The sequence below is a fragment of the Morchella sextelata genome (genome assembly GCF_020137385.1).
Source record: "Morchella sextelata strain SCLS chromosome Unknown scls_1, whole genome shotgun sequence".
Lineage (NCBI taxonomy): Eukaryota > Fungi > Ascomycota > Pezizomycetes > Pezizales > Morchellaceae > Morchella > Morchella sextelata.
Window position 1 is genome coordinate 2,081,164 of NW_025408616.1, and position 24,970 is coordinate 2,106,133.

General features: G+C 45.6%; 8 protein-coding genes across 8 annotated transcripts; 5 read left to right on the forward strand and 3 right to left on the reverse strand.

The window, feature by feature from the left end:
* Nucleotides 1-1,016: 1,016 nt before the first annotated feature.
* On the forward strand, nt 1,017-2,012 carry H6S33_000517 (uncharacterized protein; the record flags this gene model as incomplete). Its single annotated transcript, XM_044831903.1, has 5 exons — nt 1,017-1,217; nt 1,307-1,383; nt 1,457-1,756; nt 1,840-1,900; nt 1,959-2,012. 5 exons carry the CDS (start codon nt 1,017-1,019, stop codon nt 2,010-2,012), a joined length of 693 nt encoding a protein of 230 aa, XP_044700076.1.
* Nucleotides 2,013-3,645: 1,633 nt separating this feature from the next.
* H6S33_000518 (uncharacterized protein) lies at nt 3,646-4,515 on the reverse strand (the record flags this gene model as incomplete). Its single annotated transcript, XM_044831904.1, has 6 exons — nt 3,646-3,712; nt 3,868-3,941; nt 4,007-4,075; nt 4,150-4,207; nt 4,284-4,345; nt 4,462-4,515. The coding sequence occupies 6 exons, from the start codon at nt 4,513-4,515 to the stop codon at nt 3,646-3,648; spliced, it is 384 nt and encodes a 127-aa protein (XP_044700077.1).
* A 1,169-nt stretch (nt 4,516-5,684) lies between these two features.
* H6S33_000519 (uncharacterized protein) lies at nt 5,685-7,561 on the forward strand (the record flags this gene model as incomplete). The annotated part of the gene is made up of 6 exons (XM_044831905.1): nt 5,685-5,850; nt 5,925-5,968; nt 6,042-6,115; nt 6,170-6,214; nt 6,277-6,385; nt 6,437-7,561. 6 exons carry the CDS (start codon nt 5,685-5,687, stop codon nt 7,559-7,561), a joined length of 1,563 nt encoding a protein of 520 aa, XP_044700078.1.
* Nucleotides 7,562-7,987: 426 nt separating this feature from the next.
* H6S33_000520 (uncharacterized protein) lies at nt 7,988-9,557 on the forward strand (the record flags this gene model as incomplete). The annotated part of the gene is made up of 5 exons (XM_044831907.1): nt 7,988-8,173; nt 8,233-8,678; nt 8,735-9,015; nt 9,066-9,418; nt 9,474-9,557. 5 exons carry the CDS (start codon nt 7,988-7,990, stop codon nt 9,555-9,557), a joined length of 1,350 nt encoding a protein of 449 aa, XP_044700079.1.
* Nucleotides 9,558-12,344: 2,787 nt separating this feature from the next.
* Nucleotides 12,345-13,835, forward strand: H6S33_000521 (uncharacterized protein; the record flags this gene model as incomplete). Its single annotated transcript, XM_044831908.1, has 5 exons — nt 12,345-12,524; nt 12,582-12,683; nt 12,741-12,779; nt 12,903-13,108; nt 13,172-13,835. The coding sequence occupies 5 exons, from the start codon at nt 12,345-12,347 to the stop codon at nt 13,833-13,835; spliced, it is 1,191 nt and encodes a 396-aa protein (XP_044700080.1).
* Nucleotides 13,836-14,152: 317 nt separating this feature from the next.
* H6S33_000522 (uncharacterized protein) lies at nt 14,153-15,353 on the reverse strand (the record flags this gene model as incomplete). Its single annotated transcript, XM_044831909.1, has 5 exons — nt 14,153-14,476; nt 14,540-15,019; nt 15,142-15,195; nt 15,259-15,281; nt 15,344-15,353. 5 exons carry the CDS (start codon nt 15,351-15,353, stop codon nt 14,153-14,155), a joined length of 891 nt encoding a protein of 296 aa, XP_044700081.1.
* A 1,740-nt stretch (nt 15,354-17,093) lies between these two features.
* Nucleotides 17,094-20,741, reverse strand: H6S33_000523 (uncharacterized protein; the record flags this gene model as incomplete). Its single annotated transcript, XM_044831910.1, has 8 exons — nt 17,094-17,141; nt 17,191-17,997; nt 18,052-18,624; nt 18,688-19,420; nt 19,477-20,020; nt 20,069-20,294; nt 20,349-20,552; nt 20,610-20,741. The coding sequence occupies 8 exons, from the start codon at nt 20,739-20,741 to the stop codon at nt 17,094-17,096; spliced, it is 3,267 nt and encodes a 1,088-aa protein (XP_044700082.1).
* A 975-nt stretch (nt 20,742-21,716) lies between these two features.
* H6S33_000524 (uncharacterized protein) lies at nt 21,717-24,097 on the forward strand (the record flags this gene model as incomplete). The annotated part of the gene is made up of 5 exons (XM_044831911.1): nt 21,717-21,787; nt 21,879-22,011; nt 22,085-22,363; nt 22,416-23,259; nt 23,322-24,097. 5 exons carry the CDS (start codon nt 21,717-21,719, stop codon nt 24,095-24,097), a joined length of 2,103 nt encoding a protein of 700 aa, XP_044700083.1.
* Between the last annotated feature and the right edge of the window lie 873 nt (nt 24,098-24,970).

A 24,970-nucleotide genomic window follows, 5' to 3' on the forward strand; every position in this document is an offset into this window, starting at 1 on the left:
CTTGACGAGTGATATGTTGTGATTTCACAACTTTTATACATACATCCTTGCGCGGTTGGTTCGAGGCTGCTCAAGAAACTATAAGGGCTTGTATTAGAGTGTATTTACTAAGTGTTATTTTTGATAATTAATACTTCGAAATTGACGGTTGTAAAATGTAAAATTGACACTTCCCCTCTATAGGGATATGGGATGCGCAAGCCGCAAAGTGGCACTTGTGGATGCCGCTTTGGAGAGTGGCGAAGCGCCAATTGTCAGAATTGACGGTTAGTAAATACGCTCTATTTAAGCACGGTTTTGCAGTGTAAAGTTCCATTGCCTTTTTTTAGTAGTACATGTACTTAGTAAGTACATGTACATCCCTTCGTGTGTTTTCACGACTAGGAGCTAGTAGGCAACTTTTACTCGGTAGTAAACCTAACCCTCGCTCCGTGAACCTCTTTTGCTGTAAAGTCACTTCTGTAACCCCTCCTATACCTTTTCTGGTGATTCCACAGTCTATAGATACGTTAGATTTCCTGAATATCATCACGCCGTCGTGGGCCTAATGTCTCCGTTTTTGCTGCAACGAACGAAGGGATACATGTACCTACGAATGCATGTATAATTGTTGATGAATGAACTATGAATGTCGTCTCTGCTATATGCATTACAAGTGATTTTTTTACGGCTGTAGTACGGGGAGCAAGGTTTGGCGCCTATTCTTTTTCTTTTTTAGTTTGACATGAGCTTTGTTTTATTTTTCTCTTTGTTTGGGCAAATCATTGTGCGATTCTTTATCCATTGTGTGGCGTTTTGCTGTGGCGCGACGTGTCTCGCCCAGATTGGGAGGGCCAAGGGGGCTTAACAGAGTCGAAAGCACCAACGCCCCAACTTCCATACCGCGTCTTCCTCGCGCGTTCTTCTTTCCACCGACACCAACACCCGCATCTCATCTCCACCGCAACGAACGATCATTCGCAACGATCAACACCACCAACCTCATTTCTAGTCCAGTCAACTCACACTAATTGAGAATGCCTCCCCAAGTACTGTCCGAATCGGAATCAGACGGCGATCTGATCCCTGCCAGAAACTCGAGGAAGGCCGTGCCTGTGGATGATGACGACCTTGAAGATGATGTCGTAGAGGAGCAGGATTATGAGGAAGATGCCGCCGACGAGGATGGGGAAGAATTTATCGTAGAGGCCATCAAAAACCACAAGTTCGAGGGCAAGGTATGTTGAGATTGTCTGGATAGGAATACAGGTACTAGTTTGGCTAGTTATGGAACATCATTGCTGACGGATGAGTGGTCGCTGCATAGAAATTGTACCTTCATGTCAAATGGAAGGGATACGAAAAGAAGAGCGACATGACCTGGGAGCCCGAGGAGAATTGCGAGTAAGTTCATACTTCTCATGTATTTCGTACATCTTTCGAAGGACCAAACATTGATGATCGCATTGTCGGACAGGGGAGCAAAGGAAATCTTGCAGGAGTACTACGAGAAGATTGGTGGCCGTCCGATGTATCGCGCCATCTCAATTCCGAAACGTGGACGACAACCTGCTGGGGGGGCTTCAGCTCCTGTATCAGCGGCGCCCAAGAACACCAAGCGTGCCAGGACATCTTTTGGCGCCTCTTCTTCGAAGTCAAATGGGGATGATGCCTCGCCGGCACCTGTAGAGCTCACGACCAAGAAAAATTGGGATGAGGATGCCACCATCGACACCATCGAAAAGACAAGCAAGGGTCTTGTTTGTTATGTTCACTGGTAGGGCTCCCTTCATCGATACCTAGATATCGCTTTTGAGAATGTGTATCGAAACAAACATCGTACTAATATCGCATATATAGGGCTGATGGAAAGAAAACACAGCACCCCATCCAGGATGTCTACAACAAGTGCCCCCAGAAGGTAATTCATAAAAAAAGATCTCATGACAGATATGATTGCTGACTCATTCTATCTGTAGATGCTCAGCTTCTACGAGCAGCACCTTGTCTTCAAGGAAAGTGGTACTTTATAAGTTGGCCAATCTTTCTCACCTAGTTTTAGAAGCCTGAGGGCGGAAAGAGTATGATTACGAAGTATATTACAATGGGATAAGGGAAAGGCCTCATAATTTTTCTTCGGTTTTTTTACTTTTATTTTTTTGTTTCCCTCCTTTACCAGATTCCCTGTTTGTGCAGTAAGAATATCCGTATGTTTGTATACTGTACTTGTCCGACGATTAAAGAAGAAGAGAAGGAGGAAATGTGGTAAGTAATTGATTGCATTAGCCAAGGGGAAACGGGTGGCGTCCCGCTTTTTTTTTTCTTTTTTTTTCTATATGTTTCTTTCCTAGTTATTCCCCAGCGCCAATTTTATCGTCTTACTTTCACTATTCTTTTTGAAAATTTTGTGCATTTTACATTTTTGTTTAGGTTCTAGACAAGAATAGGTTTGTGCATTGTGAGTCTGGAATTGGAGTGGTTCTAGTTATAATCAAAACCAAGGGCGTTTTTATTTCTAGAAGCTTTGGGATCAGAAGGTGGAAAGGCGCACATAGTCACAGAATTGATACATAGCAGGATTTGCATAACCCTAACCCTATAGCGGGAAAGACCTATGACAATCGCTAAAGTTTATTCTATTATAATATTAGCAATACTAATAGTATTATTTTTCGGAGGAATTATGACTTCTGTCCTGCACGATTTATTACTACATAGTAGACTAATCCAATCTGGATTTGACAGGGCTTGAAGATAACAACCGGATCATTCTGCCGGAATTTGGGGGATCCGGGGCATTCGCCTGATTCACGGAGTTACTTGGACGTGTAGGTACAGTCGCATGCAACAAGTTCCCGCCGTTTTTTGACGGTGAGTCAAACCATAACCACTCCACCACGAACTCTGCAAAATTTTCAAGATATGACAAGTGGCAAGCTGTTGTTATTCTCCATAAAATGGGCTGAAATACTGTACAAATAAATAAAGATACAAACTGTCCAGTCAGGAGGAGGATTGGCCTACTGGATGACCAGATTTCAATGCCATAGAGAATTCATGGGAAATGCTCAAGAGTGCACTAAAAAGGCAATGAAGTTATAGACAGAGAAGACCTCATCGTGATGATGAACCTTTTATCACTGCACAAGAGGAGTGGGGGGCATTGTCTTAATCAAAGCTAGATAAATTACCATTAAGGGTTGAGGCGCCAATGGAGGCCATACTAGATAGTAGTCTCAAAATCGTTTTCTTTATATTCTATTTAACTCTACTATGTATTCTCTATTAAATATCTTCACTTGTAGTTGAGTAACGAGTATTGAGGTTGGGTGTTGCATCGTGAACGGCGAGAACTTGATGCATGCGACTGTACATGTAGGTATTTGAGCGGAACCCCACAAAATTCGAAAAGTTCGAGTGAATCGTAAAGAATAAACTCGGGGAGCAAAATTTTGAAAATCCACAGAAGAAAACTCCAAATCTATTACAATTTTCCATAATAACGTTATATGGTAGCAATTTCTGAACATTACAAAAAGCAAACAGAAACGCCCCGAAGGTTTTAAGTACCGCATTGGAACCATCTAACTTCAGAAACACGCGTTGTACAGAATGTCCCCCTGCCTCAACATTTGTCAAAATCCCCCTCGCCCCCATAAGCCTACCTTAAGCATAGAGCTTGTAGGCAACCAGAGCACCGACGGCGGCAACCGCAAAAAAGGCATAGAGAGCACTATGAGCAGATATTAGTCATTATTCTAGGGGAGAAAGAGAGATAAGGCAATAGCGATGGTGTGGATGAGAGTGGGTTTTAAGATATCGGTAATTGTTAAAGCCGAGTGATTATATGGCAAGGTTGATAGCAGAAGTAGGGGAAAGGGGACATACACTCCGGCGTCTGTCGATGATGATTGCGCTGTCGTAGGTTTTGATGCGGAGGCGACAGGCTTCTTGTCGGACGGCTAAAGATTGAGGTGAGCGACGCCCAAATATCAACGAAATCAGATGTGAGTTGCCAAATACGTACACTTCTCTTCAGGTTTCCAACCAAAAGCCCTGCCAGGATTTCACGTGCTTCATCCGAGTGCCCGACATCCTGCAGTTAGTACCAGGGTGAGTATTCATTCAATACCAAATTAAAAGCTGTCAAATTTGTGATAAATGCCGTACCTCAAAAGCCTCAGTAGCATCTACCCCAGCAACATCCATCAAGACCTCCTCACCACCTCTATCGCACGGGGGGCGGTGTTAGCAGAATATACATATACAAAGTGCCGCCGCGCTTAAGGAGCTGAATTACGTACGGGTGCTCATCGACGAAACTAGAAATGGAGTAAACCTTATCGTGAATGACCATCCACAAATCCTGTTGATCGTAGGGGGAGTGTTAGTTAGGTTGCGAAAGCCACCGAGTGAAAAAAACATGGTATTCCAGAGATGCTTGAAGTAGTGAAATTTCTGGTGGGATGAATTTCGCCGTACCTTCTTGGACTGGTGCTCCTTGACCTGCTCAAGAGTAAAGGTAGTTTCTGACATCGTGGTTTATATTGAAGCTGAAGGAAGCGACTGATTATCTAGTTAGGAATTGTTGAAAGAATGTTGTGGTGGACAATAAGGCAAGTGGGGGTGTCTAGATAAGTGAGACGGATGAAGAGGAAAAGGAGAAAGGGAGAGAGGGGGGAGATAATTAACACGAGATGCAAGAGGACAGCTGTTTGCTGTTAGCCCGTTACCCACGGCAATTTCAACTAACCAAGGGAAAAAAAAAATTATGGATCCCTTTCCGAACGGCGGGAGACAATCATTCTAACGCTTTCTGGTAACCGAGTATTGCCAAGGCGATGTTCCTACCAGTGATATTTCATCGATGGTAGGTACTACGGTCAACCGGTTCTTGGGCGGAAGGGCTGGAACCCGAGTGACCTACTCTAGAAGATCCCCATAGAACAATACGCTTAGAGTATCACCGGTAGATGAATAAATGGTATTCTCCACTCCTGGACACTTTTCAAAAATTCCCGGCTGCGGCCACAAGGGTACCCCAGAAAACCGTTTACTAAAGTCTGTCTTTGACAGCAGGCTGCTTACCACAACTTGAGTACTTGACTATGGACAAAAACCACATATGTATGTGGAGTATTTAACCGGAATGCTTGCTTCAGCCGCATGTGAGAATAATGGATGAGTATTCATGCTCTCATTAAAGCGGTGTAGGTAAGTACATACATGTTTTGTGTAATTAGGACCCAGGTCGGTGAACCTTTAGGCTGTTATTATAATCGCGGTGACTGGCTTTTGAGTGATACCCTCAGTCATTTATTAAATCTGCTACATGCCTGCATCAAAAGCTTCTAGTTTTGAAATGAGTATTAAACAGCTTTGTCTGGATTCACAGTTCAGAGTACAAACGCTGACTAATAGGTTATCTCATCTCATTCGTTTATAGAATGATGCCAAGGTCACATTGGAGTTGCTTACCAAATGATCCTCACAGCGCCGTCGTGGTGTCCCCTCCATGAAACAAGGAAAAAAAGGAGGGTCAACCCCATTTCTGGCAACAGTAACGACGAACCTCCTACGCTCTGAAGGATCATCAAACTTGACGCTTTACTTCCACCTCGTCTCCTTACCAGCACCTTTATACAGCAACTTTGAACCTCTCCCTCACCTAAAATCTCTCTCCCACGTCTCGCCTTAACTTAAGCATGTCTCGGCGCCCCAATCCTGCTGCTGCCAAAGCTGCCGACAAAGCCGCTGCAAATCAGGCCGTCATCAAATCACTACTTAAGCTGCCTGGAAACAAGATATGCGCTGATTGCAAGAGAAATAAGCTTCCTAGATGGGCTAGCTGGAATCTGGGACTTTTCATATGTATTAGGTCGGTTCTAGTGCCCTTATTGTGAAGCTTGTCATTGCGGATAGATGCTAACATTGAAGCTGTATAGGTGCTCTGGCATACATCGAGGAATGGGTACTCATATCAGCAAAGGTATGGAGCTTCTTTGGAGCTCTCATTGAAGCTACTTAAGTGGTTATTAATGTTGATGTACATCATAGTTAAGTCTGTGGATCTTGACACATGGACGGATGAACAGTTGGCTAGCATGCTGAAATGGGGAAACACTAAGGCGAACAAGTATGGATAGCTAGACACCTTCTTATACATGATAGTAGTTAACCATCGAACCAGGTATTGGGAAGCGAATCTTGCGCCAGGACACGTGCCGTCAGAAGCGTACGCACCTTTTTGTCGGGAATTCTCAAAATTAATTGGACGAAAGATCTGACCTAGAGTAGGAAAATTGAAAACTTCGTACGCACAAAATATGATGCCAAAAGATGGGTTATGGAAGGCGGAATGCCTGACCCATCTACCCTTGATGATTCTGGAGAAGAGGACAATCTGGTAGCTTATTCTTTTCGTGCATAATTCCTTCCCACTAACTCGCTTTTCAAGCCTTTGAAAGTTGTCCAGCAGAAGCTGGAGAACAGACAAACATCCTCCCCCCCCACGGCGCAACAAGCACCGAAGCAACAGCAAACCATTAACCTCTTCGATGATCTTTCTCCAATGGAGCTGCCAAGGTCCACTACCGCACCTCCGGGAAATAAGAATCAACCTTCCCCCAAGAGTGCTCCTGCTCCACCAAAGTCTACAAAGCCGGCCGATTCTCTTTTGGGCTTAGATTTTTTTGGATCGTCGGACCCGACTCCAGCTCGCCCAGCTTCCGTAAATTCAAACCCAGTAACAAACACCGCCTCATCTCGGCCTGATCTCAATAGGTCAATTCTCTCTCTATATGCCTCCAAGCCGCAGCCTCGGACCCAACATGCCCAGAACTCTTCATTCTCTGGTATGTCACAGCCTTCGGTTCACCAGCATACGGTATCCTCAGGTCTCGGAGATCTTAATGACGCATTTGGAGGGCTTGGGTTTTCTTCACAAAGCACCGGTCCCTCTATATCCACCATACCCGTTGCCCAATCAACAGCGCCCAAGCCTTCTCCATTTGCAAACCTAACAGCCGGGATGATGAAGTCCTCGGCTGGTTCTCAACTATCGCCTACTTCAAGCAATGGATTCTTTGGGTCTTCGACATCTACAAAGCAATCAATTTATTCAAAGACTAGTGGGTCGTCTGCCATGGACGATTTGTTTGACTTTTCCTCGACACCTGCGCCTGCAGTGGCTGCACCGGCCATGTCCACTATGAGTGCATTTAACTTGACTGCCACTAATGCCACTGCCCCTAAACAGCCAACCACGCCGCAGTTCTCATTTGATGCAAATGCATGGGCTGCACCGGCTGCGACAATCTCTACGGCTTCAAACAATGAGTCTGCCTGGGGGACGTCGATAGGAAGCGCTAGCATTGCCTCCAACGCATGGGGCTCACCGGCAACCACATCCGTTAGTAAGCCACCTACTTCAATGGTAGGAATTTCGTCTATGGCGCCCGCGAAGAGTAGTGAGGATGATGAATGGGGCGCATTTAGTACTGGAGGAGCTGCAACATCAGGAGCACCAGTGCAGACAACCGGTTTTGGTCAGGACGATCTGTTCGGGAACGTATGGAAGTAGATATTTTTATTAAAATGCTTGTAGGGAAAATTAGTTATTGCAATAATTGTTCATTAGCGTGTTTCTCAGCAAATAGACTTTGTGAGGGCAGAAGGAAATGATTTATATGATATTGGTAGTCAAGAAGGGATAAGAGGCGGTCTGAGGCGGTGTTACGTTTTTTTCTTTTTCTTTGTAACCAATTTCGGATGTTTACTCACTATTAGTTAAAATCGTTTGATTATTGCAATATGGTACTATAGGTACACACATGTTTGACTATAGAGCTTTCTCAAGTTGCCCAGACCTGCCCTTGTTGCAATCAGCAATAAGCAATTAAACGCTAACACTAATCGGTAACTACCCCTCGAGCTAGGTTTCCGATAACAATCGGCGCCTCCCCACCTACGAGAACATCGTTGAGAGGAGAAATACTTGGCTTTTGTCATGGAGTTTGCATATGACCACATTCAAGAGGAGACCGTTGCATCAGGCCCGAGCGATGGAAAAGGGAAAGATCCAGAGAGGCCGAAGGAGTCGCTGAATGAGGAGTTCCAGGAGGCCTACAGGGCCATATCGGCTTCTCCATGGGGCGCAAAGTTTGGAAGCTTTATCGGAACTGTAAAGAAGCAGGTCTGTTTTCGCTCCTACGTGCATTTAAATAGTGAGACGGGTATTGATGTAATGAACAGGGAGAATCATATTACGAAGTCGGGAAAAAGGAGGCCGCAACAAGAGCAGAGCAAGCCTCAAAGGGCTTCAGCGTCGTCAGGTCCGAAATAGTTAGTCGAACTCGATCGCTCTCAATCAACCAGAGCGGGGCACCTTCAACGGGGGCTCAGAAAACACAACAGACGGGAGAGACATCAAAGGATGGAGCTGTGGCGGGAGCGAACGAGAAGGCCGTGGCAGAAGAGGGCTTGCTGTCGAAATTAAAAAAGGGCGCTGCGCAGAGAATCTCGGAGATCGAGGCCGCCGAAGCCAGGGCCGATGAGTACCTACTCAGGTTCGGAACAAACATCGGCAACTTCTTGAAAGAGGCTGTTACTATTCGGCCGCCGGAAGGGAGTGATGAGGCGACTGGGGAGAAAGAGGTTGTGTTTGAGCAAAAAGGCGAGGAGGGCAAGAGACAAATCTAGTAAGTTATTCCTCATCTTCTCAAGAGGGTATGTATTCAAATTAAGGGACGTATAGCTCGACTAGGCTTGATGCCCAGCTCCATCTTTTACATGGAAACTTGGAGCTTTTTAAAACAGATTCTACCGAGCCGACATTTGTAGAGTGGTCAAAGGATTTCTCGGCAGATAAAAAAACCGAACAAATCGCCGCTGATCTAGATAAATATCCCGAACTCAGGAGCACAATGGAGAAACTTGTACCGGATTCAGTGCAATACGGAGATTTCTGGAGGAGATATTACTTTTTAAGAAATGAGCTAGACATGGAGGAACAGAAGAGAAAGGAATTGCTCAAAGGTAAAAATGAAATTTATGCTTCATATGAGGGCTAGCAGCTGACTGGACAGGTGCCACTACCCTTGACGAGGAAGAAGTGGCATGGGATGAGGATGACGAGGATGAGGAGGAGGAAAGCTCGGACGATGAAAAGCCCAAGTCTTCAAAGGAAGTACCGAAGCCCACTGCTACTTCTCCTCCTGTACAAGCTGCTACTTCAGCCGCCACTTTAGCCCCGACTGCTAAGACAGACACTGCCCCGGCAGCCTCTACGGAAACCTTGATTCCTAAAGAAGAATTATTGAAACCAAAAAACTCTATTGATGTAACATCACAACCCGATAGCGAGTCAAGCTACGATGTAGTATCGGGGGTACCATCAAAGGCTCCAAGTCAAGCCACAGGCAGTCCCAAAGCAGCAAAGGTATATTTGTACTTGTCTATTTATTCGTAGCTGTCAACTCTGACAAAGTTTCTAGGTATCTAAACCGGATGGAGAGGAGGAGGGCGAGGAGGAGGATGATTCGGAAGATGATGCAAGTAGTGAAGAGGACTGGGAGTAAACCGATATTGATTTAACGTTTTTATTGTTTGTTTCTTCGGAATTGAGGGTAATGGTGGGGATTGCGGGAGGATTACTCGTGCAGGCGTTACTTGTGCATTCTTGTGCTGCTAATGAATGAACAGTATCAGATATTGGAAGATTTCGTACGGAAAGTAGTGAGAGGAGGGTCGCTGTAGTAGCTGGTGGTGTATGTAGTGACCTCAACCCAGCTATGCCACAGGAATATTGAAGGTATATACTGTACTCTCGCAGTCATTAAGTCCTCAGATCCTTTTGTTTCAACCGTATCCGACGGCCTAGTGAACGCGTGAGTAGCTTAAAGAATAAGGTGCAGCCACTCTAAAGAGTGATTGTATTTCGTAATCTGACAGGCAATTGTTACATACCCAGCGCGCCTCAAGTCAAAGCCTATCACGAACTTTTTTAAAGTAACTACCTCATATCATCGTTTGTGATACATAAGCATATGTAGTTATAAAGATTACCTACTTAATAAATGTAACTACATGTAGTAAATATTCGTAAATTCTGTATCCTTTAAACCGTCAGGCAGAATTACAATCAGAGGCACTTAAACCCTTTTCGGAAACATGATAGGATCAACGCCTAGAGACTTGAGGTTGTAGTCTTCATCATGCGTGACAGGTTGCAACAGAATTTCAAGATCAAGCGCTACTTATATCACGACTACCATAAAGGGTTTGTGTCTCGTTGCAATTCGGCCTGACGGTTTAAGGGATAATACATGTATGTAATTACTCCATAAGGCTTGAGTGCTCCTGTTAACAAATGCATCATTGGCTACTCTAAATCCACTGGTGACGGGCTCGCCAAACTAGAAAAAAAAATTGCACATATTATGTATGTACTTGTTTCTGAGCCTATCATACAGCGAGAGTAGAATTAAATATTGTAGAAACAGGAGTCTAAAAACAAGGTTTAAGTGGCTGACTCGGCCAATAGGACTCTTTCCATACTTCTGCAGTAATTTTTACCACACGCTGTAACTACATCATGTACATGTACCGGGGGGTTAACATTAAATACCGAGAATCTGATAAGATAAACACACCTATTTCACAGCAAGATTCTCTTATCAGATTCTTCGTATTTACCGTCAACACCCGGTACGTATACGTGCGGGTCTGATAATGGAAAATTATAGTACCGGGACCTTTTACAGCCAAAGTGCCCATGTTTAGCGACCCAAACCACCACTCAGGATTGGACAAAAAATTCCAACCCTCCAAGGACAATTAGAAATTATCCCAAGATGGAGCTCAGATAATTCTAGAATTTCAAGTCCATTCTTCAGGTCTGTGTGATCTAATTTTAAAGTCGTGATTTGAGTGTTTCTGATTTTGTATGGTGTTCCCATATAAATTTTGTCAACCAAAACTTCTGTACCCCGACTGTACATACATGTAGCTACAATAGCAGGCCTGTAGACCGTGGGTGATGGTGATGGACGTTGTGGCTACTATGAAAACAGTAGGACCGCTTACATGTAGTTTATTTAGATCTCGGGCATCGCTGGCCGTGAAAACGTGTAAACAAATATTAGGTCTTCGCGAGTAGTACTCTCATTAGAGTCTTTTAGCTGCAAGAGTTGGACAGAAAGCCGAGCACTGCGACAAAAAGTCCTGCACATCTTGTTGGTTGAACGACTGCAAGTCTCTTCCGAAAACAGCTAGACTTTCTGTCCAACCTGCTTGACGATTCTTCAGAGGGTCTTGCAGTCTGATTGGTCGACAGCGACAGGGGTTGTTTAGTAAGCACAAACTACAAAAGTGACACTGGCACTGGCATGCCGAACTCAAATAAATCATATAGATAGAATGAGTTATTATTATTATGGGTTATTATTATTATTGTTTAAATAGTGGTTCGTGATGGCGCTCAAGGGAGACTCATTTACAGATTGGCGTTGAAGGTGGTATAGAAAGCCGGTAGCATTAGAGGTGGCCATGGGACTAGAGACTCATCTACAGATTGGCGTTGGAGGTGGCACTGGAGGTGGCTATTCCTGGAGGTGTGAGATAGGTATATATCTTTTAGAACTGGATCACTATTACGGAGTAGGTGGACATTTGCGGGATCTGGCCATAGTCCACAACGGAAGCTGGCCATCGTCAATTATGGGAGCTGGATATGGTTAATGGAGTGGGAGCTGGCTATGGTCAACTGGGTGGGAGTTGGCTATGAGATGGCTAAGGGCAAAATTAATTAACTACTGGAGGTGGTCAACTAATACACGGAGGTGGAAGAGTTTCTTGAGCAGGATCAAGACCTCACAGTCCTAAGGTGGCTACCCTAATAATCTGAGGGATCAGGAGATACTTTGAATTGCAACTCACTCAAATCCATGTTTACTGGGAAGACTCAATTGTGCTAAACGTAACAACTCGCGGTCGCGAGGTGGCACACCCCTAGTGTAGAGTACCAAGTGTTGGGTCACACTACGAAGGACTGGCTACATGCATACATACAAAATCTGGGCGGTGCAATCATTACTACTTTACAGTAGTACTCCACGGCCGGGTAAACAGAACAGGGAGCCCCTCCATTAGCAAAGTGATGTAACACAACAACCCCGCAACCACATTTTAAGGCACCCGACGCGTCGTATCACTTGCAATCAATCGTTCGTCGTTGCAGGACCGTCTATAACTCCAATCGTCATCCTACTCATAGAACACACACACATATATATAAGCAACAAGGAGCTAGCCTACCCTCAATCATCATTCTCATTTCCCATCCGTCTCTGTCCACACAAATAATTATGGACAATGACAGTTTTGCACAGACCCGTGAAGCATATGACCTATCCGCAGCCGAGGTCTCGCCTCCCCAGAATCCACCCCCGAGTGCGCCCACTGAGCCACGGGCTTTTCTATCAAAGGGTGGATCGGGTAACAGGGGCGGGGGGGGTGGAGGTGGTAGTGGTGGGAGAGGTGGTCTTGTATGCAGCGAAATTTGTTCTATAGCTCTTTGCATACGACGCTGACCTCTAGAAAAGCAACCGAGAAGTGTCGATCAAAGAAATCCGCCAAAAGAAGTAAAGGTTGTAGAAGGTGCGCCGGAGGGCCCGGCCGCAGAGCCCAAAGATGCCCTAAAACAGGTGAGTGATCTCCAGTGACTCTATAAAGCTTATCTAACAGACCAATCGATTGGGTAGCAAAAGCAGGATCGAACCCTTTCTGGTGGTTTGAAGAAGGTATTTGAGCCATCTACACAATTACACTTATTATTTATTCTCACTTTACTGCTGGTTTACGAACGATTTCCCATAATATCTTACCCCCCAATCCTACCTTTTCAACAACTAAAATAAGCAAAGGCCAAACTTACAGAAGAGGAGCTTACGGAACGTATGGCACGTGCAAAACTCAACAACGAGCGTCTGATTGAGCGCCGCCGTAAGGCTGAAGAGGATGAAAACTCTTTCCAGGTACAAGAAGAGGCGCGAAAGCAGGCTGATGCTACTAAGCGAATTGTTGAGCGTAAGAAAAAAGTTGAGCAAGAAAGGAGTAGAAAAGAGCTGGAGTACGTTTGACACCGGTCATTCGCGCAATATATCACTCGGAGACCTTGCTAACTCTTCGATAGCGACGAGCGAGCGAAGAATAGGGAAAGGAAACTCAACGCCGTTAATAGTCGGGAATGGGACTCAACAAAAACCGAGGAAGATTATAATCCCAGAAAAGGATCTTCACAATTTCGTAGAGGTGCATACGGGGGTGTCTTTAACTCTACACGTGGTTCACCTGCTAGCCGTGGTCCTCCGGGGGGTGGCTTCCGTGGCGCCCCTAGTGGTCCCCGTGGTTCTCCGGGCGGCTTCCGTGGTGCCCCTAGTGGCCCCCGTGGAGCTTCGGGTTCTAACAGGGAGGCTGCAGCACCTAGAGAAGCGCCTAGGAACCCAAATGCGACACAAGAATGGCCTGCCCTCCCCAAAGCATCTAAGGATAAGGCCTCTGCAGATACATCGACTCAGGCTGAAGCCGCCCCAAAGCTTGCAACACCTACCAATGATCAACCCACAAGCTTGGAAGACCAGCCTTCCACAGATGAGAAGACTCCCGCAGAAGGAGAAATACCTACAGAGGGCAAAGCTCCTACAGAAAACAATGCTTCTTCAGAAGTAAAGGCCCCCGAGAAGTCTCCCGCAATAGGCGGTTTGGATACCAAGTACAACGTCGGGGATAATTTAACTCCACTCTCCCCTGCTGTCGGTGGGGATTCATGGGCGGAACAAGTTGAATCGGCTTCTTGATGTTATACACATTGTTTTTTTCCTTGAACGATTAATTATGTATGGTATATTAAATTGCAGGCCCGGAGTTGGTTTGAGGTTCGAAACATCCAATTTTCATCTGTTCAAGTTTATTACATGTTTCATGAGGGTCATTCATGCTTAAGAAGCCTCTTCATAGTTAGGAAGATATTATACTGGGAAAAATTAGACCGACCCACCCCCCAAGATGCGCCAAATCTTGCTAAAGAAAAGAAAAACAAGGGACAAGAAGGATTGATAGTGTTACATTCCGATGAAAGCAAGAACATAAGAAGGGATATAGGACAATTGGGGATTTACCACCCACTCCCACCGCCGCCGCCCCTTCTTCCATACCCCCCCCCTCCGCCACCGGAGCTACCACGACTACCCCATCCATCACCTCCACCGCCACCTCTGCTCCCTCTATAACCACCGCCTCTCCCGCCTCTGAACCCACCGCCGCCGCCTCCGCGGTAGCCTCCAGGCCCATCTCTGCTGTACCCTCCACCGTCGTGTCTGTCGTCCGAGCGAAATTCCCGCCCCCCTCCGCCATGATGTCCTGGAGGCGGACCACGACTCACAAGTTCATCCTGGAGCTTCTTGAGGGTGTTTCGCATTTGGGCATAGCCTAGATGCATCTGTCCAAGGGATTGTAGTTAGTATCTCATTTAGCGGGTACGGTTTAATCACTAGCTGTTTACCTTTCCGTAAAAATGATCCGCTAGACGGCGATCATTATCTAGCCTAGAAAGATATGCCCCACAAACATCGCACACCTGGAGCTTTTGATGGCCGCTCGGACCTGCGCTATCTGAAAGCTGCTTCAATTCCTTTTCTTTGTTGTCCTTTTCTTGTTTTGCGACTTTAACTTTGTGGTACTCCTCTAGCGCTCTTGCTACTTGACCCTGTTCACCAAGTACTTCTACCTCCTGTAGCCCTGTAGAGATCGAGCTGTCTAGGTCGCTAATGTGCTTTAGCAGCGAGTTCGTTTTGGTTATCTCGTCAGGTGTTTTATCAAGACGGCGTTGCGCGGCATCTATACGTCGATTGCATTCGTCGATGTAGCGTTGAAGGTCGCGCTGGTAGTCGTACTCGTATCCAAAGTCGCGGTTCTTCTTTTCGCGCTCATATTCCTGCTTGTGGGCTTCAAGGTGCGTCTTTTTGCAAGGCCCTAGATCTTGCTATTACGTTTGTTAGAATTGGCCAAGTATGATAGCAGCGACGGCGGCGGGGCGGCCGTAAATACCTTGGTGTTCGTGAAGAGATCGTGTGGGCAGGTTCCTACGAGAAAACTCCGACAAACCGACGGGTCGGTGAAAGGTACCGATGAGTTTGTTTGATTGGGCGTACCCATCAGCTAAGAGCATATGTCAGTACCGCGCTTTATTTTACGCGTAAGTGCTATGAGGTGCGGATTTACCTGCTCGAGGAGCCTGCGTTGCTCTGTTTGCGCACTGGGAATTAGTAAAAAGTGCTGCAGAAGGCCAACAATGAGGGCAACAAACCTGCCGCCATGGTGAATTATCGCTTTCTGGTATATGGTGGATGCAGTGGATGCGTTGCGGAGGTATCGGAATAGATTTGAGCAGGATAATATTTGCAGCAAGCTTACGGAGGTAATTGTTGTCCGGAGGTTTGTAACTTTCAACGCTTTCCCGGAAATTACCCGGCTCAGCTCGCGCACGGGCCATCACCAAGCTTTGAGGCTCTGCCTCTTTCCCATATCGGGGATGATATGTACATGTATATAGCTAAGAATCGGTTCATCTTTTATCGATCAACTACAACCACTACAAGCTTCATACATACAGAGATGTATATTCTAGTTATATTTATGGATTCGTGTTGGTGATACAAGGGTTCTCCTGGTTTCCTAGGAAAGACCATTAAGCCAAGTTTTATAATTTTGGGTTACCGGGCAGCGGGACAGTCTCGTAAATTAAGGGTTCTTAGACCCGTTGGGTCGGGGGTTGAGGATTGATGGTTGATGGTCCGGTTGAAGATTATAGTTAAGTTATGGATGAGTAGGATGTCTTAGAATTAGTGGAGAATCCTTTTAACTCCAGGGCTTGTCGAGACATGACTAGCAGACGTGAGATTGGGATTTACAAAAGAAAAGACCGTTCCGCTTATGATATACATATATATAGTCGCTTTTCGGAACTTATTATGTTACAAGGTACAATGGAGACAACTGCCGGGATAGTGTACCTAAGAATTGAACCAAATTTCATTTGTAGCGCCGAAACTATCAAGTGAACAAATTGGCCAATGCAGTCCATAACATTTCTGTCGTTCAATTTATCAGATCACGGAATGATAATTTAGGATATAGCGCTATCTATGTCTGATACCAGTTAAAAGATTAGGGTCTGTTACTTTTTCCTCCAAAGCCCCACCGACACTAACCGATATATAGAGGGTGACAGCTGGAAGAGTGCTCTGGTTTCAAACTTTTCGCCACATAAACTACGTCCCACTATTTCCAAAACTACCTAGCAGCCCGTTTTTTAGGTGTTGAAACGAGAGCACCTTTCCAGCTGTCACCCGCAATATGATGATAGAGCATAGCGAGGTACTGAAAAATCTGAGCTCAAGAGAAAAAAATGCCGAGACCCAACTTCACTTCCCGATAAAGTGTTTGTAGCTCTAGCACTAGAGTTTATTATTATCTTCCCTTTTAAAAGCGTTGTCCTTGTATAAGTGCCTGGGCTTTTGGTCAAATTGTGTGTGTCTCGCTCATAATATATCACTCGGTCTTGGCGTATACGATCTTCTATTTTCAACTACATGTATACAGAGACACTGTCCTATGTAACTACCAGAATAGTCAGGGCAAGAAAAATGAGACGTCTATCTACATAAGAAAAACTGGCTGTTGAGATTATCCATTTATCTGGTCTCGTCTATCAGGTTTCCAGGTCTGGGCTGTCTTTCATACACCCCTAGCTGCCCGAATATGTTATTGCGAATGAAATCGTCCGGATTCTATCCTCCATTACCTAGTTTTAGAAGAGTACATATTACATACATGTAGTTATGTATTCTGGTATTGTCCCGTAGACAGATAAAGCAATAATGCGCTCATAAACATATCTACAAAGGATCTACGTTCAGACAAACAGGTAGCAGAAGTTATAAGAATGAATAAAAAAAATGAAATTAGACAAAGGATAGAATTTCCCCCAAAGCCTAGTGCAAGGTAAACAGAAGTCCAATTATTCACAGACAGTAACACTAACGCCTCTAGAATAATCACATAACATTTGACCGGACCCAAAAAAGCACGTATGCATTCCGAGACTATATGATTATCAGAAAAGTTGTGGAGTGACTTAAATAGATTGCTTACCACTACTGCAGAATCGTCAACAAAGCTTGCCTTGCTGTCGTCAAAATGATTCCAAGCATTCTGATGATTATTTCTCACAAAGGACGTATAGTGACCTCCATTTAGCGTTCCATAATGGTTGCATACCCCGTAAAGGTCATACATAAAAGGCGGCGTCACTTCGGCACTAGGTTCAGGGGCGTTGGGGCCCAGTGCACCCCTGGGCAATAAAGGTGGTACGTATTTTGTTAGGTTCAAGTCTTTCAAAGGAAATTGAACCATTGTGTTGAGTTTATCCCGCCATAGACCCCGATTTGTAAACCGTTTTAGATGAATAATCAAAATGTGAGGTAGGCGAGTGATAGTGAGTTTCTTCGTAGCTTTCCGAGCCTTTTTGCAATTCGGGCAATGCCAAGCGTCATCTTTTTCGAGTATTTCTTCTTTCACAAACTCCTCCAAGCAGTCCGCGAGGGTAAATCCTCCCCTTTTCGAAGGTATTGGAAGCGAGAGATACATAAATCCGCTATATGTGGTCGAAGTGATACCACACGTTAAACACATGAGCCTACTACTTAGTTGACCCTGAAACCAATTTACGACGACCGAAAAGTTCGAATGGATATAGCGTTGCCACTCCAAATGCGATGCTGTTTGCTGAGGAAGGGTCTCTCGTCGCCTTTCTTCCTCGTCTGTCAAAGGCCTGAGTTTAGTTCGATTTGCGTAAGGGTTAAGATCTTCGTGCAGCCCATCCAATAGGAACTCAAGGTATTCTTGGGCATCTTGCTGATCATCTGATTTAAACATTTCATTCAATCGACCAGACACATCCTATGGCTCGCATCAGTAAAAACCCTTTTAGGAAATATATCTCTTGCGCCTAACCTTTATCGTCACAGGAGAGATGAATTTGTATTCACCGCTCCACAAGTTTTTTACCACACTTGCAAATGCTTCTGCCAAAACTCCTCGAGATCCGAGCGGATTGTCTTTGTTAATGTGACTTCTGTAACTCCCATCTAAAAAGTATCGCGACAGTGGTATTGTACCACTCATGCATTGCAGTATTGCGTTCATGTAGCAGGTATTTCCCAAATTTTTTAATCCAGTTTTACCAATATTGATGCTCCCAATTGTTCGAAATGGCGAGCCTGATTCTCCATCTGGGATAAGTGGGATTTTAGGTGGCCTCGGCGGTATTTCGGGGGCAGGGGGAAGGGGCGGGGGTATAGGCGGGGCAAGACGCTCTGAGACTCCGCTATAGCTCTTTCGTGGAACTGCAGGTGGTGGTCTGATTGGAGTGGGCGGGGGATTGAAGTCTGGATTACGGACATCAGTAAACCCATAAAACGGGTGGTCGATGATCGTGTGTTGTCCGCGTGGAGTTATTGGAGTTCCAGCACTTATCGGTGTTGGTGGGATAGGGGACATCGAGGGTTGTGCAGGATACCGTTGGAACTAAGATGCTTGTTAGGGCTACTTTTCTTCTCAGTGATAGAAATATAACAATAGCAGACTGACAAATTCCTCCATTGTTCTAACATATCCAGTCGAGAAATTGTCATTCCCCGCGACTATAGAAGTTCCTCGCCGCCGCTTTTTTGATTCAACATCGGCATCTGGATGTGGAGATACGGGTGGGACACTGATAGTAAGGGGTTCTCTTTCCCTCTGTAGCCTATCCATCCATTTCTGCTCTTCTTCAATATTTATGGGGTCGACTGGTGTGGGTTCTTGCTTCCTACCATAACTCACCCTTTGCACTGGCAGTGGCATGGAACCTCTTTGGGGATCACGATCCTGCCGCCTCTTGGCCAATGATAACCGGTTCTCAGACACGCTTGGTGACGTATCTCGTATAACTCCAATACCACTGCGAGGTTTTTCGAGCGATATAGATTGCCTTCCTACCCGACTTGAAGGCCTAGATGTTGGCTCTGACTTTGCAAGTTCTGCGGTATCGCTAGTTTTCAAGGAATGTTTCCCAACCAACTCTATCCAAGCATCAAGGCCTCCAAGTAGTAGCATCGGTGCCCTCTGCAATCGTTTCCTAAAAGCAAAGTCGTAAATGGCCATATGCAAGCTTCGAAGAGCTATCTGATGTTCGTCCTGTGTCAGGCCAGAAAGAAAGTTTTTATTGGCCATGGATTGATCGTAATAAACCACAATATCGTATTTGTCTCTTGCACTGAACAATTCTTGTTCTTTTGATGGTGCTAGAACAAAACTTCTATCCAAATCATCTTCGGACATTCTAAAAGACGTCAGGATAATCGAATTATATTTTTCGAGTGCTATTTTCAGTCTTACCCGTCACGAAGAACTATAGGTTCAATACAAACTACTGATCTTGCGTAGATATGCCCCTCATCAAATTCCTCTCGACTACGAACATCTAGTAAGAGGATTGTAACTTGTGACTCCTTGCTTAGATAACTGTATAGAGCATCCACCGATATTATCGTATCATTCGGAAAACTGGGTTTTGGTTGGCGGGACGCACCATTCCCGTCAGTAGAAGGGAGTGATGCATTTCGCGAAGGCAACATACCCCCATGACTAGTGGCTGGGGAATAAGTAGGGGGGGGTAACGTAGGCATCGCATTCACGTTTAACGGAGGCAATTTTGCCGGCATCTCTCGAGGACCGCGAACGACCGTGGGTGGAGTCGTGGGGACTAGCTGTGAGAGCGACGCTGGTGAACTTGATCTGGAAGTTGTTGTAGTCAATCTCTCCAACCGACGCTTCAAATCTAAGGTACTATCTAGAGCATTGGGTGAAGATTTTCCATACGTCGGAACAATCCCTTGACTATTCAGCTGTGGGGATTTGGCCCCAGAGCCTGTTCGAGAATCTGTTTCGTGTCAGTGGGTCTTTTATAACATAAGCTATTTAGACCTACGTTCTTTGCCCATTGACAGGTATTCTGGTTTCGCTCGGACTTCCGGCTTCGTTTTCGGCGGAATGTCTTGAGACACCCCAGTCTCTGGATGGAGGGTAGCTCTAACCCTCTCCGCAACCCTCTCGGCTTCAAGCTGGGCATTTGCACTCTGAACTCCAGAGAGCTCATTATCTTTCTTGATTTCTTCTTTTACTTTGAGATAGAGGGGAGTTTTTGCTTTTAATTCCTTTCGAGTCCAGTTAGCAAAATCGAAGAATATCTGTTCTACCAGGGTATATACCTCATTCAGCTTGCTATATTCCATGAAAGCCATTCCCCGTTTGCCGGATGCAAAGGTAGGATAATCTGCACATTGCGGGATAGTTTTTATTATGATGGTGTTGGCCATGACAAAATCGCAGTACGCCGAGTCCAACCTCCCAAACTCATAATGCCATTTTGCTTGCCGCCAGTGGATTTTGGCTTCGTCAACCCACGACTTGATCTGTACACGGGTCCAGTTAGACATACTTAAAATATCTAGGAGTCTAAATTAAGTTACCGAGCGTTTCATAGGAACGAGGCCATCTGACCGGGCCTGAAGATCGCTGATGTGAGGGTATATTCGTTGTGACTTTGCAGAAGGCATTGCTGGTGGACCACGAAGTGGATGAGGGGGTGTATTGGAGTCCATCCCTATCGAATCGTGAGGTAAAAAAGGTTATTTCGCATCGCAGGGAGAGTCCTCTGATGATGTGGAGGAGGTAAGCTGAACGGAGGAGAGATGGCGGGGAGTGTGGGATTGTGATTGTGGTGGAGCCGCCGGAACAGGATTTCGGAGGTGCCCCAGCTAAGTCGACACTACCAGCTAGTAAGTACAGGTACTCTGCACGTATTCTAAAGTAAATCATACTCTACCTGCGTAACGAAAATTAGCACCCCTAGGTAGAGTAGGTATCATAGAAGTACATATGTAGGAGCACATATTTCGTTTAAACGACGAGCTACCAACAGGGGTCTCTCAAATACCCCAAATCGATGATCTTAAATTTGCACTGGCCCCCAGAATAAGTACATGTAGGCCGAGGTGCATATACCTACTCGTGCTTCCTAGCACTTCACTTCGACATGTAGGCAGATGCCTGCACATAAATATATGTATACAGGCAAATACTCTTACCGGATCACTACACGCAGGTCTCTATATGATGGTTTTGTTTGTGTCGTTCACAGCTTTCATAACCTAGTATGCGCGTCTCCAAGAGATTCGTTTATGCTGGACCCTTAAGCTTTAGCGCAACAGGGTTTACATACTAGTAGTCATCACGTGCTAAGGCATACGTCTCTTCTAGCTTATGTAACGGCGGGGCGACGCAGCATCAGTCAAGCAAGTTGGTGAAGCAGCGATCTGCACCAGCTTCGTCCTCATATCCACCTACATCCTAAGCATTTCTTTATCCCATCCCAAACCGCAGATTTCACCTCCCCCCCTTCCGAGGAAGAGCTGCATCATAGCTGCAATCTCTATATATCATTCATTTGATTCTCAGGCTCATTCGTAGCTCTAAGCTGCTGCGTGCTTCCATCCAGCGTCGCAATCATTTGGCGACTTAGCATCACTCCGCCTTCTCTCTGCATAACAGTAATAGTAACAGCACCCTTCGAAGTAATGGCTTCATGGTTTACAGCTTCGAACTCCTCCCTGGATGACCAGGTCGAGAAAGCTACCGGATCAAGCCTGTATTGTCCCCTCTCTATCACAAACATTTTCGACCGACCTCTTTTACACCATGAGGTCTCAGGCTTCACATCAAAGCTGACGGCTGAGTAGGGAGGATATGGCACTAAATCTCGAGATATCCGATATTATTCGGAGCAAGACTGTACAGCCTAAGGAAGCTATGCGCTCGTTGAGAAAACGCATAGGGCACAAAAATCCCAACATTCAGCTAGCAGCCTTAAACGTGAGCTCTGATATAATGATCCCGATCAATAATGAAGAAAGCCTAGAACGAACTGACCGTCTTGATTCCATAGCTTACTGATACTTGTGTCAAGAATGGTGGCTCCCATTTTCTCACTGAGATTGCATCTCGTGAATTCATGGATAATCTCGTTTCTCTATTGAAGGCTCCTTACCCGATTGACCCAAAAGTCGAATCTAAAATGCTGGAGCTTATCCAAACTTGGGCCTCTGCTTTTGAAGGGCAGCCCCACCTGTCTTACGCAAACCAGATATACCGTCAACTACAAACAGAAAACTTTCGTTTCCCGCCCCCAACCAAGGTTTCATCGACCTTTGTAGACTCATCAGCGGTATATTGTCTAATCTAGTTAGATTTTGGCTGATGCTAATAAAACTTGTCAGCCACCTGATTGGACCGATTCGGATGTTTGCATGCGCTGTCGGACCCCTTTCACTTTCACGAACAGGAAGCACCACTGCCGTAACTGTGGAAATACCTTCTGTGGAACCTGTTCTTCAAAGTCAATACCATTGCCACACATTGGAATAGTTCAGGCTGTGCGTGTTTGTGATGGATGTCATACAAAACTGACAGAACGACGAGCTCCTGTGGCTCCTGTGGGTTCTCCAAAGCATCATGGAGGTCATAGTCAAAGGCATTCGACTTCGAAGCCCAAAGCACAATCTGCCCCAATGCAACCAAGAAATGCTAGGGTTGAAGATGATGACGATGAAGATCTTAAAATGGCTCTAAAAATGTCGCTGGAGGAGGCTACGGGTAAAGCAAGCGCCGGTTATGTTTCGCAGCAGCAGTTGCAGGCCCAAAAGCAGGTTACTCAAGCTACTTCAGTGGCCTCATATACCGAAGCGCAGCCTTCAAAATCCGCTCAACAACACACCCGGGAGGGGAATCCCCCTGAAGAAGACGAGGATGAAGAGCTAAAAGCCGCGATTGCCGCGAGCCTAAGGGACATGGAGGTGCAGAAGGCCAAATCAGCCTGGTCAAATCCCAGTGCTGCTGCAAAATCCACCGCTTTTCAAGCCAATATAGCGCGCAGGCCTGACCATGAGTTGAGTCCGGGAGAGGCGGAGAACATCAACCTGTTCGCAACACTAGTGGACCGATTGCAGACTCAGCCACCAGGAACGATCTTAAGGGAACCGCAGATTCAAGAATTGTATGAAAGTATTGGGACGTTAAGGCCAAAGTTGGCTAGAACATTTGGTGAAACTATGAGCAAATATGGTAATATAACCCCCCCCCCCCCCCCCAAACCGTTAACTTGAATTAATGTCTTAAAACTACAGAGGCGTTGTGCGATCTTCATGCAAAGCTGGGAACAGTTGTCCGCTATTACGATCGGATGTTAGAGGAGCGGCTTAGCTACACCTATGGGCGGCACGGTGTATCATCGCCAGCCCCATACCAACAGCCCCCAGCTAGTAGTAATGCGTACCCAAAGCTGCCATCGGCCGAAAATTATTATGGTAGGAGCGATTCTTCCGCTCCTCAGAATAACTACCCTCCTCCACAAACAAACTATCAAAACTATTATACCCAGCCGCATACGTTCGACAAACAAGGGTCATTTCCTGGACAGCCCGAACCACAGCCAAACCCGCAAACACAGTATCAACAAACATCTACTCCTCAAGCGCCATACCAATATAACGGCTACGACAATCCCAATCCCCCACCACAAAACGATTCCACCGTGACTCCTACCCAACAGCCTTCAGAGCCCCCGTCAGCACCAATTTCGAGACAGCAGCCTCTCCATCAGCAGCACACAGGGCCCTCGGCACAGCATCAACAGCCCATGCAAACTTCACAGCCTGCCCAAGAAAATTCTTACTGGCAGTATCCTAAAGCTGGACAGGAGCCTGGATATCAATATCCATATTCACCTCATTCACAACAACAAGTACCTTGGCAGCAAGGGTCTAATGCACCTCCCGGTGGTGGACAATATACATATCCTCCTCCTCACGGTGTGAGCGAAGCCTCGGCATCTACCCCTGTTCAAAACCCGCCACCACAGTCACAGCCAAAAGCAGTAGAAGAGAGTTTGATCGACTTGTAGATCGCCTACACATATCTTCCTTTTCTTTTTTCCCTAATGATGTATTGGTACGAAGTGGGTTTTTGTGGTCATTTCAGACCTTGGGTAATGATTATTATGTTAGTTGGTTTGAGGATGGGGCCTGCATTGTACGGACCTATTTTAGTTTAAATATTGAATCACTTCGTATTTGCGTAAAGAACAAGCTTTGCAAGGTGAAATAAATGCAGAAAATCACATCTATTAGAGTGGGTGTTACCCGGTCCTAGCCCATCTAGGTTGTATGACGACTCCGTGCATACGCCTATCGATAACGCTAGATAACGTCCGTCAACTTTGATTCAACCTCAAGTCCCCTCGTAAATGATATCGATAGCCATATTGAGGCGAGCTGAGTCAAGACTTTTTTCTGAGGAAAATTATATAAGAATTATCTGGATACAGCGACATGAAACCGAGAGTGGGAAAGATAAGGTTAAAAAATTTGAGGTATTGCCACCAGTGCGGTTCGAACGCACGCATCTTTCGATAGCACAGTTCAGTTTTGAAGAACTTAAATGTGCCGCCTTAAACCACTCGGCCATGGTGGCATGTCTATGTCAGAAGAATATGAAATACTTGAAACAATTAAAAACATTACACAACACCCATAATGCTTACAGCACCAATCATGTATCTGATGGACGTTGGGAGATAAGTAGGATTTCCAACCGAAAATACATCACCTTAGCTTGAAGAATAATAGTGGGATTCTACGTTACCCTGTCGGATCGGATACGTCTGCATTTCATAACTGATCGACAATAACGGCTCTTGGCGAATAGCTCCTCTACTAGTACAGCCTGCAACCAACCCCGCCATCTCCTCCACACATATACGCCCAAAGATCCGCAC